Below are 19667 nucleotides of genomic sequence, written 5' to 3'. Positions count from 1 at the left end.
TTGGTTATTTAGCAGGACAGACATCAAGATGGGTCACATTTAGCTATGCCATGGTTTCTGCTGATTGCTGTTTCAGGACTTCAGTTGAAATAAGAACAGTACTGAAAGATTTGAAAATGTGAAAATTTATGAGGAATGTTGTGGTATGAAGCTTTATGTGGCAGTCAAACTGTGTGAAATTCATGACATGTGAAACTGTTAGAAATCAATGCCACCAGAAAGACATTGCATAGTCAGCACTGGGAGAAATGAAAAGGTCCTTTAAGGAAAAAACACCACTGGTTGAAGTAATTAATATGATTTAGAAATAAGAATTTAGAGAAAAAGCCCCAGGACCATCACATGATTTAGTGAATAGAGTGTCCTTATTGCAAAATGTGAGAGATTTCAATAGGAAAAATTAATAATTTAAGTCAGTGGAAACAATAAGAGTTCATGCAATCATATCTAAATGTAATGATTGTTTTCAAAAGGGTTTTCTAAAGTTATATTACAAATGTTTACTTATTTTGGGGACTGGAAATGCACTAGTCCAACTTCAGAAAATCAATTCCTTACTTCATCATGGGGTTCCAGGGAATTAAGCTCAGAATATAATACCTGCTGAGAAGAAGCCATACGCACAAAGCCATCACAGGAAAAACATGTGACCTAATATGTGATGGTCAGAACGGTAGAGATCCAGTAAAATTCAGTTTAGATGAAGAATCATGTGAACTATGTTTTAAGTAAATATTTGCCCCTGTGGTGTCTTTCATCCCTGGTATGAGGAAGTGTGTTTAATTCTGGCCTAAACAAAACAATGTAGCACTTAGGGACAAAGATTACAATTAGAATGCTTGCACTGGAAGCCAGGATAGAGAACATTTCCATAGCTACCCTGACCTTCCCAGTGGTGCTGTGGTAGACAGGGAGGAACGTGACCCAAACACTGCAGAACACAAGCATGCTGAAAGCCATGGACTTGGATTCATTAAATGTGTCAGGAAGGTTCCTGGACAAGAAAGCCAGGAGGTAACTACCCAAGGCCATGACTCCCAGGTAGGCCAGAGCACAGTGGAAGGCAACATCTGAGCCCTTGTTGCAAAGTATGATGATGTGTCCCTGTTCAGAGTGAGCATCCATGTCAATAAATGGAGGGCATGTTCCCAGCCATATGCCAGAGAGAAGTACTTGTATCAGAGTGCAAGCTGGAATGACACACTTAGGGACCTGTGATATCTGCAACCATCTATTCTTTCTTCCTGGAGCTGTAATCTTGAAGGCCATAACTACAGTGATGGTTTTGGCCAACACAGTGGATAGAGTCACGGTGAACAGAAGTCCAAACACGTTCTGTTGAAGGATACATGTGGCTGTGTGTGGAAGACCAAGGAAGAGCAATGGACAGAGGAAACAGAGGGTCAGAGTGATGAGCAGGATGTAACTGAGAGAACTGTTATTGGCCTTCACTACTGAAGTGTCTCTGTGGTTTACAAAGACCCCAATAACAAGAGCTGTGAGAGTAGAAAATCCAAAGGACACGAATGTGAGTCCCTTCCCCAAGGGATCATCATAGGCCAGAAAGGTGACAGTTTTCTCCAGGCAGTGTGTCTTCTCTGCATTTGCATAATGAGTTTCTGGACAGTGCACACACTGATCCATACCTGGTGGAAATGAAGTTGATCATGAATGCATGGTCAAGTTTCCCTTTACCCTACTACATTTTATGCTTCAAACTCATTGGATTGTTATTGCAACCATGTTCCCTTGCCACTTTTGGCATGGAGATATGAGTATTCTAAAGTAAATAATTACACAAGTTAAGGTTTATACTTCTTTCCAAAAACCCCATGAAGAGTATCCTTTTCTGGTGAATATGGTATTTTTCACATTATACATTATAAGTATATCACTGAGGAAACTATGCAGGAACTGGAGGGAGGATAAGGAGGTACGAACTGAAGGTGAGTCCACTGTGGTGTGGTGCTACCTCTGACCTGCTTTGTTATGTAGCTTGTGATCACCTCCTCAGAGGTGCACCAACCCAGTGAGGCAGCGCAGCCCACAGCAACCACTAAACATGAGGATGTACAAAACTCTTTGCTACAGTCCAGCCCTTCAAAGGATTTTCAATTGTGGTTTTTCTTTTATTACATAAATCTTGATTGTGTCAAATTGACAATGAAAAAAACCCATAAAATCTCATACCGAGAGCCTATTTATTTTAGTTGTATATTGAAGTATTCTTATTTTTAGCTTTTTACCTCTCTTTTATTTATATTTTGTAGTACAGTTGAAGCACATATTTTCAAACTAGAAAATACCAAATTACATTGCAATAACTAATTCAATTTTTATAGCAGTTCTCAAAAATATTTCTAAATTTCCAATAGAAGATGCGAATTCAATTTTGAAATAAACATTTTTCATTGAATTTCTTATGTAAAATGATTTTTTAGTCTGGGATATATGACACAAATTCATTTTTATTTATAATTTTTTTTCAGTTTGAAAATATTTTCTTCTCATGTGATGTTGGTTGGAAACTACTAAATATGTCTTCAAACCATTCCTTATCTTTCCCCAGCCCCTTTCATTTTTGATGGAAGGAAGTTCTCACAGGTATTATAGTGAATATATGGATGTTTGAGAAAAGTTAGTAGGCCTTTTCTCTTTTAACTACTACTGGGTTCTGTGATGAAATTTTGGGTAGAGTAGGGGATGTAAGTTCCTTTTCATATTGAGATAATTTCGTGGCTATTAGTTTACTGTTTTGGAAAACTTTTTGAAACATTTCCAGGAAAAGAACTACTTAATAGTTAAATTTATGTTTTCTTTTTTCCTCCAGAATAGATTTAAAGAATAGATTTTAAGAACTAAATCTTTGTGAATATGTGGAGGTCCTTGATCCAATTGAACTTGAGCTTTGTACAAGGAGATAATAATGGATCAATTTGCATTCTTCTGCAAGCTGATCACCAGTTAAACCATAACCATTTGATGAAATGATAATCTTTTTCTCACTGGATGGTTTTACCTACTTTGACAAACATCAAGTGACCATAGGTGTGTTGTTTCATTTCTGGGTCTTCAATTCCATTGCACTGATCTACCAGTCTGTCACTGTACCAGTTTATCATTCACTTTTTAAACACTGTTGCTCTGTAGTACAGTTTGAGGTCCAGGATGCTGGATTCCCACAGAAGTTCTTTTATTTTTGAGAATCATTTTTACTATCCTGGGTTTTTTGTTATGCCAGATGAATTTGAGAATTGCTCTTTCTAACTCTGAAAAATTGAGTTGGAATTTGGATGGGGACAGCATTTAATCTGTATATTGCTTTTGACAAGATGGTCATTTTTACTATATTAATCCTGCCAATCCACAAGCATAGGAGATCTTTCCATCTTCTGAGGTCTTCTTCAATTTCTTTCTTCAGTGACTTGAAGTTCTTGTCATACAGATCTTTGACTTGTTTGGTTAGAGTCACATCAAGATACTTTGTATTGTTGGTGATTACTGTGTAGGATGTTATTTTTGTAATTTCTTTCTCTTACTGAGAAACACCTAAAGAAATGTTCAAGATCCTTAGTCATCAGGGAAATGCAAATCAAAACAACCCTGAATTTCTGCCTCATCCCAATAAGAATGGCTAAGATCAAAAACTCAAGTGACAGCAGGTGCTGGCAAGGATGTGGAGAAAGAGGAACACCCCTCCCCTCCACTGCTGGTGGGACTGCAAGCTGGTACAACCACTCTGAAGTCAGTTTGCTGTTTCCTCAGAAAATTGGACATAGTATTACCTGATGACCCAGCTTTACCACTGCTGGGCATATACCCAGATGATTCTCCAACATGTAATAAGGACACATGCTACATTATGTTCATAGCAGCCAGAAGCTGGGAAGAACCTACATGTTCCTCAACACTGGAATGGATACAGAAAATGTGGTACATTTACACAATAGAATACACTATTCAGCTATTAAAAACAATGAATTTATTAATTTTGAAATTCTTAGGGAAATGAATGGAAGTAGAAGATGTCATCCCACGTGGTATGTGCTCACTGATAAGTGGATATAAGCCTAGAAGCTCAGAATACCTAAGATACAATTCAGAGACCAAACATAGCTCAAGAAGAAGGAACACCAAAGTATGAATACTTGTTCCTTCTTAGAAGGGGGCACAAAATGCCCATGGGAGGAGATAAAGAGACCAAGTGTGAGCAGAGCCTGAATGAAAGACCTTCCAGAGAGAGATGCCCCACAGAGAGACCAATCCCATATATAGTCACCAAACCCAATCACTACTGTGGATGCCAACAAGCACTTGCTGACAGTAGCCCGAAATAGCTGTCTCTTGAGAGGCTCTGCCAGTACCTGACAAATCCAGAGGTTGATGATCTCCGAAAACCACTGAACTGATCATAAGGTCCCCAATGGAGGACCTAGAGAAAGGACCCAAGGAGCTGAAGGAACTTGTAGTCCCATAGAAGCAACAACAATATGAACCAACAAGAACACCCCAGAGCTCCCAGGGACTAAACCACCAACCAAAGAGTACACATGGAGGAACCCATGGTTCCCGCTTCGTATGTAGCAGAGGATGGCCTTGTTGGACATCAAAGAGAGGAGAATCCATTGGTCCTGAGAAGATTCGATGCCTCAGTATAGGGGAATGCCAGGACAAGGAAGCATGAGTGTGTAGGTTGGTGAGCAGGGGGAGGGGCGATGGAATAGGGCGTTTTCAGAGGGGAAACGAGGAAAGGGGATAACATTTGAAATGCAAGTAAAGAAAACATCTAATCAAACATAAATAAATATATATATAAATAAATAAAATCAGAAATGAAAAGGGAGGCAAAAACACAGACAAGAAAAAAAAAGTGTTAGCTTACTTCAAAGCTTATACTCCACAAAACTGAAAAAGCTTAATGAACTGGCTGAATTTCTAAACAAATTCCACACTTACTAAAGTTAAATCAAGATCAGGTATCCTATATAAATATCTCTAAAACCCTAAAAAAAAAGAGAGAAGCAGTCATGAAATGTCTCTTGATTAAAAATACCCTGGAAAATTGGAATACCCAAAACATAATCCACACATCAAATGATGTGCAAGAAGAATGTAGAAGAGGCCCCTAGTTCTGGAAAGACTCAGTGTAGAAGTATAGGGCAAAACCAGAACAGGGAAGTGGGAAGGGGTGTATGGGAGAACAGGGGGAGGGAAGAGGGCTTATGGGACTTTTGGTTAGTGGGGGAACAGAAAAGGGGAAATCATTTGAAATGTAAAAAAAAAATATATCAAATAAAAAAAAATACCCAGGGCCAGGTGGTTTTATTTCAGAATTCTCCCAGACTTTTAAAGGAGAGCTAAAACCAATGCTTCACGGATTACTCCACCAAATAGAAGCAGGAGCACTGCCAAACTCATTTTATGAGTCCACGGTCAAACTGATACACAAATTTCACAGACTCAACAAACAAAAATAATTTCGGACCTATTTCACTTATGCATATTGATGCAGAAATACTAAAAACAATCTATAAAAATCAAAACTCACAAACCAATTCCAAGAACACATCAAAAATGTCATAAACCATAACTCAGTAGGATTCATCCCTGAGATCCAAAGATGGTTCAATACATGAAAATCCTTCTGCCTGATTCACCATAGAAAAAAACTGAAGAAAAAAAAACATATTGATCATCTCATTAAATGATGAAGGAAACATTATGAAAATGTGATACCAATTCATTCACAGAAAGGAACCTCCTAGCTTGACAGAGCACTGGAAATCCCAAAAAGCAGCAGAAAGTGTCAGATGCAGATATTTGTACCCAACCAATAGACAGAAGCAGCTGACCCCTGTTGTTGAAATAGTGAAGGTTGAAAGAAGCAGAGGAGAAGAGCGATCCTGTAGGAGGACCAGCAGTCTCAATTAATCTGGACTTATGTGATCTTTCGATCACTGGACCACCAAACAGGCAGCATATACCAGCTCCCAGCACACATACAGTAGAGGACTGATGGGTCAGTGTTATGAGATGATGCACCTAACCATCAAGAGACTGGAGACCTCAGGGAGTTTAGAGGTCAGGCAGGTTGGGGGTCTGGACCTCCATGTGGAGACAGGGGGTGTGAAGGAAGTATGAGATGTTGAACAGTTGGTGAGTAGATGGGGGTGAATAAAATATGGAGTGTAAAAAATTAATTAAAAGAAAGAAAATGTGACATCAATTCATTTTTAAAGTATTTGAAAAATCAGGGATATATGTCAAAGATCTAAATTTTACACAAACAACATACAGAAAGCCAGTAGCTAATATCAAATTAAATGGACAGAAACTTAGGTAATTCCACTAAGATCAGGGACAAGACAATGTTGCCCACTCTCACTAATCTATTCAATACAGAGGTTGAAGTTCTAGCTGGAACAGTCAGAGAACTAAAACAGATCAAGTGGCTACAAATTGGAAAGAAAGAAGTCAAAGTATTGCTTTTGACAGATGATATGATAATAAACATAAATAATTCCAAAAATTTCTACCAGAGAACACGTACAACTGATGAACACTCGGGGAGTAGGGGACCAGAAAAGGGGAAATCATTTGAAATGTAAATAAAAAATGTATCGAATAAAATTAATAAAATTAATAAAAAAGAAAAAAGAAATAATAATTAAAGAAATATTAAAAATCAGAAAAAAGTGGCTGAATACAAAATTAACATTAAAAATGCCATACTCCTTCTTTACACAAATGGTAAATGAGCTGAGAAAGAAATTAGGGAAACAGATTACTTTACAATATTTACAAATAATATAAATATCTTCATGTAATTCTAGCCATGCAACTGAAAACCTATAAGAAATTATCTTGAAATCACTGAAGAAAACATTGAGAAAGATATCAGAATATCCAAAGATCTCTCATGCCCTTGAAATTGAAATTAACATAATGTAAATGATTACCAAACCAAAAGTAATCTACGTATTCAATCCAATTCCCATCAAAATTACAATTCTTTACAGACCTTGAAATAGTAATCTTAACTTTATATGGAAAAACAAAATCCCAGCATCACTAAGGGAATCCTGAACTATAACAGAACTTTTGGAGGCAACCCCATCCTTGACCTTAAGTAATAGTAATAAAATCTGCATGATACTAGTCTAGGAACAAACATATTGATCAATGGAATCAATCCTCAAAGCCACATGCCTACAGACACTTAAATTTCTGACAAAAACCCAAAATCATACAATAGGGAAAAAAGAAAGTATCTAAATAATAGTGGTGAGCTAATGGGATGTCTGATGTAGAAAAATGAAAATAGATGTATATCTATCACCCTGAACAAAACTGCAAGTGAAGTGGATCAAAGACGTTAGCATAAAGACTCCAGAGAACCAGGTAATGCTATTAAAAATGGAATACAGAGCTAATAAAAGACTTTCCAAATAAGGAATCTCAAGTGGCTTAGAAGCTCCTAGTGAATTGTTCAACATTCTTAGTCATCAGGGAAATGTAAATCAAAATGACCCTCAGATTCTACCACACACCCTTTAGAATAACTAAAATCAAACTCTCAGGTGACAGCAAATGCTGGTAAGGATGTGGAGAAAGAGGCAAACTCTACTATTGCTGGTGGGAATGGAAGCTGGTAAAACCACTCTTGAAATCAGTGTGATAGTTTCTCAGAAAATTGTAAATAGTACTACCTGAGGATCCAGTTACACCACTCCTGGGCATATATCCAAAAGACTCTCCAATATGATCATATCAGCCTTTTTTATAATAGCCAGAACTTGAAACAACCCAGATGCCCATCAATGAAAGAATGGATACAATACTTATCATGCAAATACGCAATGGAGTGCTATTTAGCTATTAGAAATGGCAACTTTGAGTTTTGCATTCAAATGGATGGAAGTAGAAAATACCATCCTCACTGAAAATGTTGAGCAGCAAAAGAACATGAAACATATGTACTACTCTCTCATAGTGATGTGGCTATTAGGCAAAAGGCTTGTAATACCCACCATACAATGGACAAACAATGAAGATCAAGCTGAAAGAAGACCAAATTGTGGATCCTTCAGTCCTACTTAGAAGATGGAAGAAAATAATAATGGGAGCTAGAGGGAGAAAATTGGTTGACAGAGCAGAGGATGAGGAGAAAAGAGTGTCAGGATACAATTCACAGACTAATGAAGCTCAAGAGGATAGAAGAACAAATTGTGGATACTCTAGTCCTTCTTAGTAGGGGGAACTAAATACCCATAGGAGGAGATACAGAGACAAAGTGTAGATCAGAGACTGAGGGAGAGATAAACCAGAGACTGCTCCACCTAGGGATCCATCTCATATACAGTTACAAAACCTGGAGACTATTGTGGATGCCAACAAGTGCTTGCTGATAGGAACCTGATATAGCTGACACCTGGGAGGCTCTTCCAGTGATTGACAAATACAGAGGTGGATGCTCTCAGCCAACCATTGAACTGAGCACAATGGACGAACTAGAGAAGAGACCCAAGGAGCTGAAGGGGTTGCAGCGCCATAGGAAGAACAACAATATGAACCACCCAGCTCCCCCAGAGCTCCCAGGGACTAAACCATCAACCATAGAGTACACATGGACGGACCCATGGCTCCAGATACATATGAAGCAGAGGATGGCCTAGTTGGACATCAAAGGGAGGAGAGGCCCTTGGTCCTGAGAAAGCTAGATGCCCCAGTATAGGGGAACCCCAAGACAGGGAAGTGAGAGTCCGTGGAATGGTGAGCAGGGGGAGGGGCGATGAGTTAGGGGATTTTCAGGAGGAAATCAGGAATGGGGACGACATTTGAAATGTAAATAAAGAATATAACTAATAATAATAAAAGTGCTTGCTCAGAGGAGCCAGATACAGGTGTCTGCTGACAGAGCCTGAGAAATACAGATGGGGATGCTCACAGCCAATCATTGGACTGATCACAAGAATCCCAATGGAGGAGTTAGACAAAGGCCTGCAGGAGCTGAAGGGGTTTCAACTCCATAGGAAGAACAGTATCAACCAACCAGAACAAATGGAGGGACCCATGGGTACAGCTACATATGCACCAGAAGATTATCTTATCTGACAACAGTGGGAGGGGACCCCTTTAGTCCTGTGGAGGGTGGATGACGCAGTGGTGGAGAATGCTAGGGCTCTGAAGTAGGAAGGTGTTGTGTGGGTGGGGGTGGCATCATCATAGAAGCAGGAGGGATAGGATTGGGTGTTTGCTGAGGGCAAAACAGGAAGGGAGATAATATTTGAAATGTAAACAAATAAAACAAACAACAAAAAATTTAAAGAAAGAGCATAGACTTAAAGATCTAGTTGCGAATCTGAAGTAGTGTAATTGCCACGTAGTTCTCTTCTCTAATTTTTTTCCATTACTTAGTTTTGTCAGTGCGCCATAGAGAAGATGTAAAACCCTCTGAGAGACTTGTCCTTCACCTGTCTCATTGGAAATCTCATTGTCTGGGCAAGGACTGCAGTCAAAGCAACAGGTAGGCCTTCCCTCCAGAACAACTTTCCTGAATCCAGGACTGCAGCTCTCACTGCAGACAGACCGAGGAATCTGAAAAATATTTAATACAAGATACAAAATGCTTAGCTCCTAATCACTGCCCAAGTACATATTTTATAATGGAAGGTGTATTAATTAAAATTTATATTTAAAAACGTACAAACGTGCTATTGAATGAAAAGTGGAAATGAAGTTTGGCCAGCAACAGAGATCGCTTTCCTCCTGCTGAATGTGGACAGAATCTGCCCAATTTCCTCACATCACTGCTGTCCTGATTCCCTGCCATGATGAACTTCACCCTCCAACTGCGATGTTCTGAAGAAAATCCTACTTTCCTCACATTGGTTTTGTTGCCATTTTTCCAAGATGAGACTTAAGAATAAAGGGACATCCTCTCAGTTTGTTGTGTGTCTGCCAAAGGCTTAAAAGCAAAGGCCGCCAGAAAACTGACTGTGACTGCCTTTCTAGTTGTCTTAGTTGTAGTTTCTATTGTGATCAAACACCGTGCCAATAGTAAACTGAGGACAGACATGTTTCTCATCAATGGAAATAAGGACAGGAGTTAAAGCAGGAAACTGGAAAATTAATAGAAATGGAGAACATGCAGTATTTCTGTTTACTATCCTGCTAATCATGGGTTTCTCACCCATGATTCTTAAACAACTTAGGACCACCTGACACCACTCCATTTTATGTGTCATTGCGATTATTTTTTCACTAATTGTTTTATTAATTTCACATACAGGATGCTACCTCTCCTAGTCCACACCCTAACACTCCTCCCCCTGGCCTGCTGTGCTGAGAGTGTGTGGGCCCCCTGGATTTACTGCCACTCTGCCACATCATGTCTCTACAGGATTAGCTTCATACTCTCCCACTCTGGCCAAGGAAGGCAGCTAAGTTGTGGAGTGAGTCCCACAGATAGCTTAAGGACAGCCCCCACTTCAGCTTTTTGGAACAAACATGGAGTTTGAGCTGCACATCTACTATATATTTTGAGGGTGTTGAGACTATGTCTATCTCATGTATGACCTTTGATTGGTGGATTATTTTGTCAGAGCCCCCAAGGGTTGAGGTTACTAGACTCTTGGTCTTCCTGTGCAGTTCCTAAACTATCCTCAATCCTTCCATAAGAGAACCTTAGCTCTGTCCAGTGTTAGGCTGTGGATCTCTTCATCTGCGTCTGTCTACTGTTGGGTGAAGTATCTTGGACGACACTTGTGCTAGGTCTTTTTCTGCAAGCATAACAAAATATCATTAACTGTTTCAGGGATTGAGTATTGCCCCAGGATGGATCTCAAATTGGGCCAATTATTGGTTGGCCATTCTATCAATCTCTCTTCCATCCTTGCATTTCTTTTAAATAGGACAGATTTGGGGTCAAAATTTTTGTGTCTGTGTTGTTGTCCTTATCCCCCCAAGGCAGGACCAGCATGGCTATAGGAGTTGTTTATCCTCTTCATGTACTATATCTCCACGGCTATTTTTCTCAGCTATGATCACCTGAATTTTCTACTGGTACCCTTCCTAAAGCCATGTTTCTGACACTTCTTGTGATTCCCCCAAACCCTCCACTGCTGGCAGCTACAGATTGCCTTTCATTCTTCTAATTCTCCCAACACCTGATACTGAGACCACCATTCCCTACCACCTTCCCTCTCACACCCAAGTCCTTCCTCCATCTACCAATTATGACTATTTAAAAACCACTTCTAAGTGAGATTCTAGTATGCTTCCTTCAGTATCCTGCTTTATTTAGCTTCACTGGATCTGTGGACTGAATCAGAGCTATCATGTACTTTATGACTAATGTCCTCTCAAGAGTGAGCAAATACAGTGCATGCCTTTTCGGTCTGGGTTACCTCATTGAGGAGGATATTTTCTAGTTCCATCCATTTTCCTTGAATATTTATAATGGCCAAGTGTTTTAATAGCTGAATAGTAGACCACTATGTGAATGAACCACATTTTCTGAATCTGTTTTTCTATTGAGGCCTATCTGCGTTGTTTCCAGTTTCTGGCTATTATGGATAAGGATGCTATAAAGATAGTAGAGCAAGTGTCTTTCTGATATGGTAGAGCAGTTTTGGTTATATGCCCAGAAGCAGTATATATACACTTCTTCACGTAGTACTATTTCAAGTTTTCTGAGAAAATGCCAGATTGTTTTCCTGTGTGATTGTACAAGTTTGCAATCACACCAGAAAGAGAGGAGTGCTGCCCTTTATCTATATCCTTACTACCATATGCTATCTCTTGAGTATTTCTTTTTATTTTAGCCATTTTGATTGGTGTAAGATGATTTCTCAGGGTCATTTTCACTTGCATTTCCCTGATGACTATGGTTGTTGAACATTTCTTTAACTTCTTCTAAGACATTCAAGGCTCCTCTTTTGAGAATTCTCTATTTAGTTCTTTACCACATTTTAAAAATTTTGTTATTAGCTTTTCAAAATAAGGAATCTAATTTCTTGAATTACTCATTATTTAGAATATTAGACTTCTACTGAATGTAATGTTAATGAAGATCTTTTCACAGTCTATCAGCTGCCACTTTTGTCCTATTGATATTGTCCTTTGCCTTATGGAAGCATTTCAGGTTCAGTTATCAATGGTTTCATGATCCGTCCAGGAAATTGTCTTCTCTGCCAATGGGTTCAAAGCTATTTCACACTTTCTCTTCTATTAGACTCTGTGTATCTTGGTATTATGTTAAGGTTTGTTTTTATTTATTTATTTATTTATTTTATTTACATTGCAAATGATTTCCCCTTTTCTGGGTCCCCACTCCCCGCAAGTCCCATAATCCCTCTTCTGTCCCCCTATTCTTCCATCTACCCCTTCCCACTTCCCTGTTCTGGAATTCTCCTATACTCTTGCACTGAGTCTTTCCAGAACCAGGGCCCACTCCTCCATTCTTTTTGGACATCATTTAATTTGTGGATTATGTCCTGAGTATTCAAAGTTTCTAGGCTAACATCCACTTATCTGTGAGTGCATACCATGATTGATCTTTTGAGACTGGGTTACCTCACTTAGTATGATGTTCTCCATCTACATCCATTTGTCTAAAAATTTCATGAATTCATTGTTTCTAATGGCTGAATAGTACTCCATTGTGTAAATATACCACATTTTTAGTATCCATTCCTCCGTTGAAGGACATCTAGGCTCTTTCCAGCTTCTGGCTACTACAAATAGGGCTGCTATCAACATAGTCGAGCATGTGTCCTTATTGCATGCTGAAGAATCCTCTGGATATATGCCCAGTAGTGGTATAACAGAGTCCTCAGGAAGTGACATGCCCAGTTTTCTGAGGAACCGCCAGACTGATTTCTAAAGTGGTTGCACCATCTTGCAATCCCACCAGCAGTGGAGGAGTGTTCCTCTTTCTCCACATCCTCGCCAACACCTGCTGTCTCCTGAGTTTTTGACCTTAGTCATTCTGACTGGTGTGAGGTGAAGATTAACGGAACAACTGAAAACCCTGGAACAAGAAGAAGCTAATTCACCCAGGAGGAGGAGAAGACAGGAAATCATCAAACTCAGGGCCGAAATCAATCAAGTAGAAACCACAAGAACCATACAAAGAATCAACAAGACCAAAAGCTGGTTCTTTGAAAAAAAATCAACAAGATAGATAAACCCTTAGCCAGACTAGCCAAAGGGCACAGAGAAAGTATCTAAATTAACAAAATTAGAAATGAAAACGGAGATATCACAACAGAAACCGAGGAAATTCAAAAAATCATCAGATCCTACTACAAAAACCTGTACTCAACACAACTGGAGAATCTGGAGGAAATCGACATTTTCTTAGACAGATACCAGTTACCAAAATTAAACCAGGATCAAATAGACCATCTAAACAGACCCATAACCCCTAAAGAAATAGAAGGGGTCATAGATAGGCTTCCAACCAATAAAAGCACAGGACCAGATGGTTTCAGTGCAGAATTCTATCAGACCTTCAAAGAAGACTTAACACCAATACTCTTCAAACTCTTCCACCAAATAGAAACAGAAAGAACACTACCAAACTCCTTCTTCGAAGCCACTATTACGCTGATACCAAAACCACACAAAGACCCAACTAAGAAAGAGAATTTCAGGCCAATCTCCCTTATGAACATCGATGCAAAAATACTAAATAAAATTCTTGCCCACTGAATCCAAGAACACATCAAAATGATCATCCACCATGATCAAGTAGGCTTCATCCCAGGGATGCAGGGATGGTTCAATATACGGAAATCTATAAATGCTATCCACTACATAAACAAACTCAAAGAAAAAAACCACATGATCATTTCATTAGATGCTGAAAAAGCATTTGACAAAATTCAGCATCCTTTCATGCTAAAAATCTTGGAAAAGACAGGAATACCAGGCCCATATCTAAACATAGTAAAAGCAATATACAGCAAACCGGTAGTCAACATCAAACTAAATGGAGAGAAACTTGAGGCAATCCCACTAAAATCAGGGACTAGACAAGGCTGCCCCCTCTCTCCATATCTTTTCAATATGTTAAGGTTTTTGATGCACTTGGTCTTGGGTGTCTTCAGAGTGATAAATATTGGTCTATTTGCCTTCTTCTATAAGCATATATTCAGTAGGAGAGATATCATTTGTTGAAGATGCTTTCTTTCTTTTTCCATTGTAAGGTTTGGCTTCTGTCAAAAATCAAGTGTCCGTAAATGTACTACAGGGAGCTGATTTCATTCCACTGATCAACTACTTTCATTTTATAGGAAACTATAAAGGTTTTATACCATTGCTCAGTATTACATTTTGAGGGCAAGGATGGTGATTTCTCCCAAAGTTCTTTTATTGTTCAGGTTCATTTAGCTATCCTTGGTTCTTGTTTTTTCCATATGAAGTTGAGAATTGCTCTTTGAAGGTCTGTAAATAATTGCGTGAGAATTTTCATAGGAATTACACTGTATCTGTAGATTCCTATATTAAATTTGTAAAATTTAGGTAACACTCTAAATTTCCAATTTTCACTAGATTAATCAAATTCATCCATGAGGATGAAAGAGGTTTCCATCTTCTCACATCTTCTTCTATTTATTTCTTCAAGGACTTGAATTTGTTTTCATACACGTCTTTGATTTCCTTGGTTAGAGATACATCAAAATAGTTTACATTATTTGTGGTTATTATTGGTAAGGGTGTTTTTTTCACTAATTTCTTTCTAATCCCATTTTTTTAATAAATTAGGGAAATGTCTCCCATAGTAATGGTCCCTCATACTACCATGTTTTATGACAATACTCGACAGGTTTTCCTTGATGAAAGAAGATCAGAAATACTACCTATACTAAGATTCCTCTTCTCAGGGAAGTTCAATTTGTGTTATTTTGAAAAAAAATTTACCTTGGACTCTAGAAGTTAATGTAAACAGCGTGATATCTCTTATGTTACAATGATATCAGAAAGTACTAACTGATAACCTTTCTTTAAAGGTCAAAATAATTAGATAATTTAAAAATATTTAAAACACTTCCACAAGAATGAGCGATCAGTAAAACTCTTAATAATAATAGTTATGAGTGTATTGATGGGGTAATTATTAACAACCAAGATTTACTACATCAAGAAGCATATAAGATTTACTTAGAATCACACCTCTGTAAATCCTATGGGCCAGTTAATCATGTATTCAGATATCATCAGCTGTTCCCCCTTGGAAGTACTAGGAACAAATGTACCCACTTTCACCAATAGTGAAAGACCTGATGGAAAGTTCCAAACGTTGTGAATATCATGCTCTGGATCAGCCATCCTTTTCCAGTCCAGAACCACAGGGTCACCAACAGAGTTTTTGAATTGAATAGTCTTCAGAAAAGGGTGAAGCTGAAAGATATGAGAAATCGTATGATGAAGTTGAAGTTATGGATTTATAATTTAATTATGAATAAGGAGTTATTTCCTGACAATAAGGTATGATGTTAACACTGTTTTAATTAATTATCTATGGGATTGAACACAACAAAAGAAACCTTAGGAGAAAATAAATATAATTTATTTCTTAAATGTCAGTTTGCATAGAAAATGCCAGGCCAAGAAGTACCAAATGATCAAAGATAATACAGCAAACAAGTCACAACTTTTTATCCCTTTTCAAAAGATTGAAACTACTTCATTTCTATCACTATTATCTAATAGAATAAAATATAATTCCAAGAATCTATAAAATGCTACAAAAGAGCGTATTACTTTGCCATTGTTGAAAAAAAACTATCTTATTACTCTTCCAAGTACTACTAAATGTTCAAGGACTATGGAGTGAACAGATCTCAACTTCTTTGAAAAACTAGGTATATCCTTATATTTCCGGACATTTTCACAGCCTCAATGTTTAAGATGAGGTTATTTGTGTTTGGTGGAGAGTAGGAGTGGGCTGATTTAGAGCACATACTTATGCTAATGGCATACAGGAATTTTGTATATATTTTGTGTAAAATGAACTTGAAAACCTGGATTTTTTTTCTTCTTTCTTTTTTCTTTTTGTTCTGGTTTATTTGCAAGAATGAGAACATGTATTTCAAACAATCAAATGTTTTATAAACTTAGCAACATAGAATACAATGGCAGTTTTCAAACTAGAAAGCATAGCTTAACATGAATTGGTAGCCATGATTTACATGTATGTTGACTTCTATGAAACCCAGAGATACACAGTTGTCCTGTATGCTTCACTGACTTAAAGAGTGCTTATAGTTCCTATGAATAAAAAGTCACACAACATTTTCCTAGATCCAATGACCTAACACCCAAAAGTCGCCTGACACATGCCTCTCAAGACAGCTTAACAGGGTAACCCCACAAGACCCAGCAGCTTGGCACTTTGATTTGGATTGCAGATGCAGTCACATTGACAACTATGACTACCCATCACAACTAACTGTATATCATGCTGTGAAACACCAAATTATTCTTATTTATCTAAAGTGGGGTATCCTCTAAACAACATTTTCATTGCCTTTACCCTATAATCACATTTTCTTGGCAATTCCCATTCTACTTTCTAAATCTACTCTAGAATTTGGATCTTCATTTCCTTTTTTATAGGTTTTGTATGCTTTTCAATGTAATTATTCAGTTCCATCCTGATTGCAGTTCCTCTTTTTAGACTAATCCATCTCACCACCCAACCCCCATCAACTTCTCTGAGATGGTGGAGCATCCCCTGGGTATTCCCAACTCTAAGACATGAAGATTCCTCAGGGATCGGCACATTAATGAAAGTCTTGGTTTTTCTACTGAGAAAGTATCAAGACAAATATCTCTGCTATTTTTTTGTTTGCTTGGGGGTTTTGGTTCTTTTTCAAGACAGGGTTTCTCTGTGTAGTCCTAGCTGTCCTGGAACTCACTCTGTAGACCAAGCTGGTCTCGAACTCAGAAATCTGCCTACTTCTGCCTCCCAAGTGCTGGGATTACAGGCATGTGCCACCATGCCCAGCTATCTCTGCTATTTCTACAAAAAAGAAGAATTAGTCTGTTGAACAGAATCTTCTACAGGCCACTTATCATATACATAGACATTGAACTATATTGATATCTAAGCACTGAAATATGCACTATGTCTTATGGGTTATTGAATGGAAAAATAATATAGTATTACTAGTTTGAGAGCTTTTCAGGCATCTATTGGTGAATTTAAAATACAAAGAAAGGCACATTACCTGCCAGGGGGATAACAGAGTCCTATCAATATTTCCCTGTGGTTGAACTTGTATTTGATTGAGATTCTTCTCATGGAGACTGTGGGCCACTGCATACACAGCATTGTACACATTGTAACTCTCTTCAGTCATGACCATTTCAAAAAGACTCCTTGGCAACAATCCCAAAGAGGCATTGGGCAGACAGTTTTCAATGATTTTACGTGCAGAATGCAATCTTGAGCAATTGAAAAAAATCATCCACAAGATAAGAAGAAAAGTATCTTCTGGGTACTTAACAGGATTGGCTTCCTGCATAAATTTTATGAAACCAACAATCTCCCCATGATGGGGTGAAAAAGTGAGAGCCCCATGGGATAAATGTGACAGTGTATATGGATGAATACTTGGGCTAATCCATTTTTTATTCATAATCCAGATTTTATTCATTGTGTACTTTCTATGGATATTTACTATTATAGTTAATAGGAAATTATTGTGTTCATAAATTACAATCACATCTGCAGATGACTCTATAGTACGTATCTGATCATATCTTAGCAAATAATATATTGGTTCTCCCACAAACGATACTGTTTCCACAAAAGCTATGCAGGCTTTGTTCTTTTCCATCTCCATTCTAAAATCTGATGCAAACTGAGAACCTTTGTGGTCATCTGTGATGAGCAGTCCCACCCAGGTCCAGCTGAAATGAAGCATCAAAGAGGCAATACCACAGAACAGAGCCGTGTCTTTGGGGGCTACCTGGTACACAGATGTAAACTGATTTGTGTCAATCTCTGCATGATCAAAAGGCCCAACAGTAAGCTGAAAGGAAATCAGTATTTTAAAAAGGAGAACAATAAATGTCATTTAAATAGTCTTAGTCTTAAAAACCCGATTTAAGTTATAAAGTTGATACTCTGCTCAATAGTTCTTAATGTCACATCTCATCTCCTGAGTGTTTCCAGAAAAATTATTAAAAGTATCAAAGTTTTAAATTGCCTTGTGTACTGTTCACCCTCCTTACTCTACATCAAAGTAAAAAAAAAAAAAGCAGACTGTGTCCGTACTTGTCTTTCTATTTGCTCATTAATGCCAATTAATGAAAATCTCTCCTTTTCATTTTGCAAACAGCTAATTCTGAGAAAAGAAAGCTGGCTTCCCACCACTCACATCATGTGCACTCACCTGAGGAAATTTGTAAAGACCCAACAATGTCCCAAAGATTTCAGATGATTTCCATGATATTCCAGTAAGTGTAGCAGCTGATTTCCACTTTTTTCTACAATTGTAATTAGGGATAAATATGCTCAAACCTGTGAGCCAATAGAATACACTCTTCAGAATGTTCCTTTCAGTATCTGAGAGACTATATATCTCAAGTCCCAGAGACGTGTTTGGTAAAACATGAGGGTTCAAGTTGATTTCATTGATGGCAAATAACATGGCCAAAACAAGTTGGTAGTTTCGTATATCCATCCTACATAGAAGTATCACAGCATTCATATTGGGAACTCATAACTATTATACCTATAACTTTAAAGCAATGACTTTTATATTCTGAAAGCTTGTGTTTGCTTAGAACACACAGTCCTTCAACAAATTCTTCATTTCAAATGATATGCTGAAGAGCAAAACTTATTAATTATATATCCAAGAGAGTTTGCTTTCTCTGATTTCCAGATGTCGAAATATAACATAATTCCGTCGTAGAATGAAATATATTTCTTCACAAATTATCCACTGTACTTATCTTCCAGTATGCCAAACCATGAAAAATAGTTTATTTTTCATGAAGCCACCAGATTCATGTGATATACTATTATGAAAGAGCTCACTTTGTGAATTCAGTCTATCTGTGGCAAGATTTGGCTTTTGAAAAACCTGTTCATTTTTGGTTTACCCTGGAAAATAGATGGATGAAACCTTCTCTCTGTGGGCCAGAGATTAAATAACTATTGCAAGATGGAATGGCTAGAAAGGGAAACATATTGTGTAAACCCTCAGAGCCACTAGGTACCTCATTTGCATGGAAAACTATGTTTTGTGGTATGTGATCACATGTCTTATGTCCTTATGTGGAAAATATGGTAAATATCCAATTCAGGAATGTAGTAGGGAGTTAGGAGATGCCTACAATCTCTGGTGGGTGCCTGGGTACCAGGATGCCAGGGTCTCAGACATACTCAAGCTTACTAGGTTTCTGGCTTTTTCTTCTATCCCAGACTCATCTCCTTAAGAAAACTAGGAGCTAGGTGGCAGTGGCACACGCCTGTAATCCCAGCACTCTAGGAGGCAGAGGCAGGCAGATTTCTGAGTTCGTGGCCAGCCTGGTCTACAGGGTGAGTTCCAGGACAGCCAAGGAACTCTGTCTCAGGGAACAGAGAAACCCGGTCTCAAAAAAAAAAAAAAAAAACCAAATCCAAAAAAAAAAAAAAAGAAAGA

The 19667-nt window shown here is 38.0% G+C and overlaps 1 protein-coding gene across 1 annotated transcript; it reads right to left on the bottom strand.

Moving 5' to 3' along the window:
* Positions 1 to 717: 717 nt before the first annotated feature.
* Positions 718 to 18701, bottom strand: LOC127671247 (vomeronasal type-2 receptor 116-like). Its single transcript, XM_052165983.1, has 5 exons — positions 18411 to 18701; positions 17241 to 18047; positions 15181 to 15408; positions 9474 to 9597; positions 718 to 1646 (listed from the first exon to the last, which is right to left on the bottom strand). The coding sequence occupies exons 1-5, from the start codon at positions 18699 to 18701 to the stop codon at positions 718 to 720; spliced, it is 2379 nt and encodes a 792-aa protein (XP_052021943.1).
* Between the last annotated feature and the right edge of the window lie 966 nt (positions 18702 to 19667).

The sequence above is a fragment of the Apodemus sylvaticus genome, chromosome 20 (genome assembly GCF_947179515.1).
Source record: "Apodemus sylvaticus chromosome 20, mApoSyl1.1, whole genome shotgun sequence".
Lineage (NCBI taxonomy): Eukaryota > Metazoa > Chordata > Mammalia > Rodentia > Muridae > Apodemus > Apodemus sylvaticus.
The sequence above is the reverse complement of the archived record's forward strand: the minus strand, read 5'-3'. Positions and strand labels throughout refer to the sequence as shown.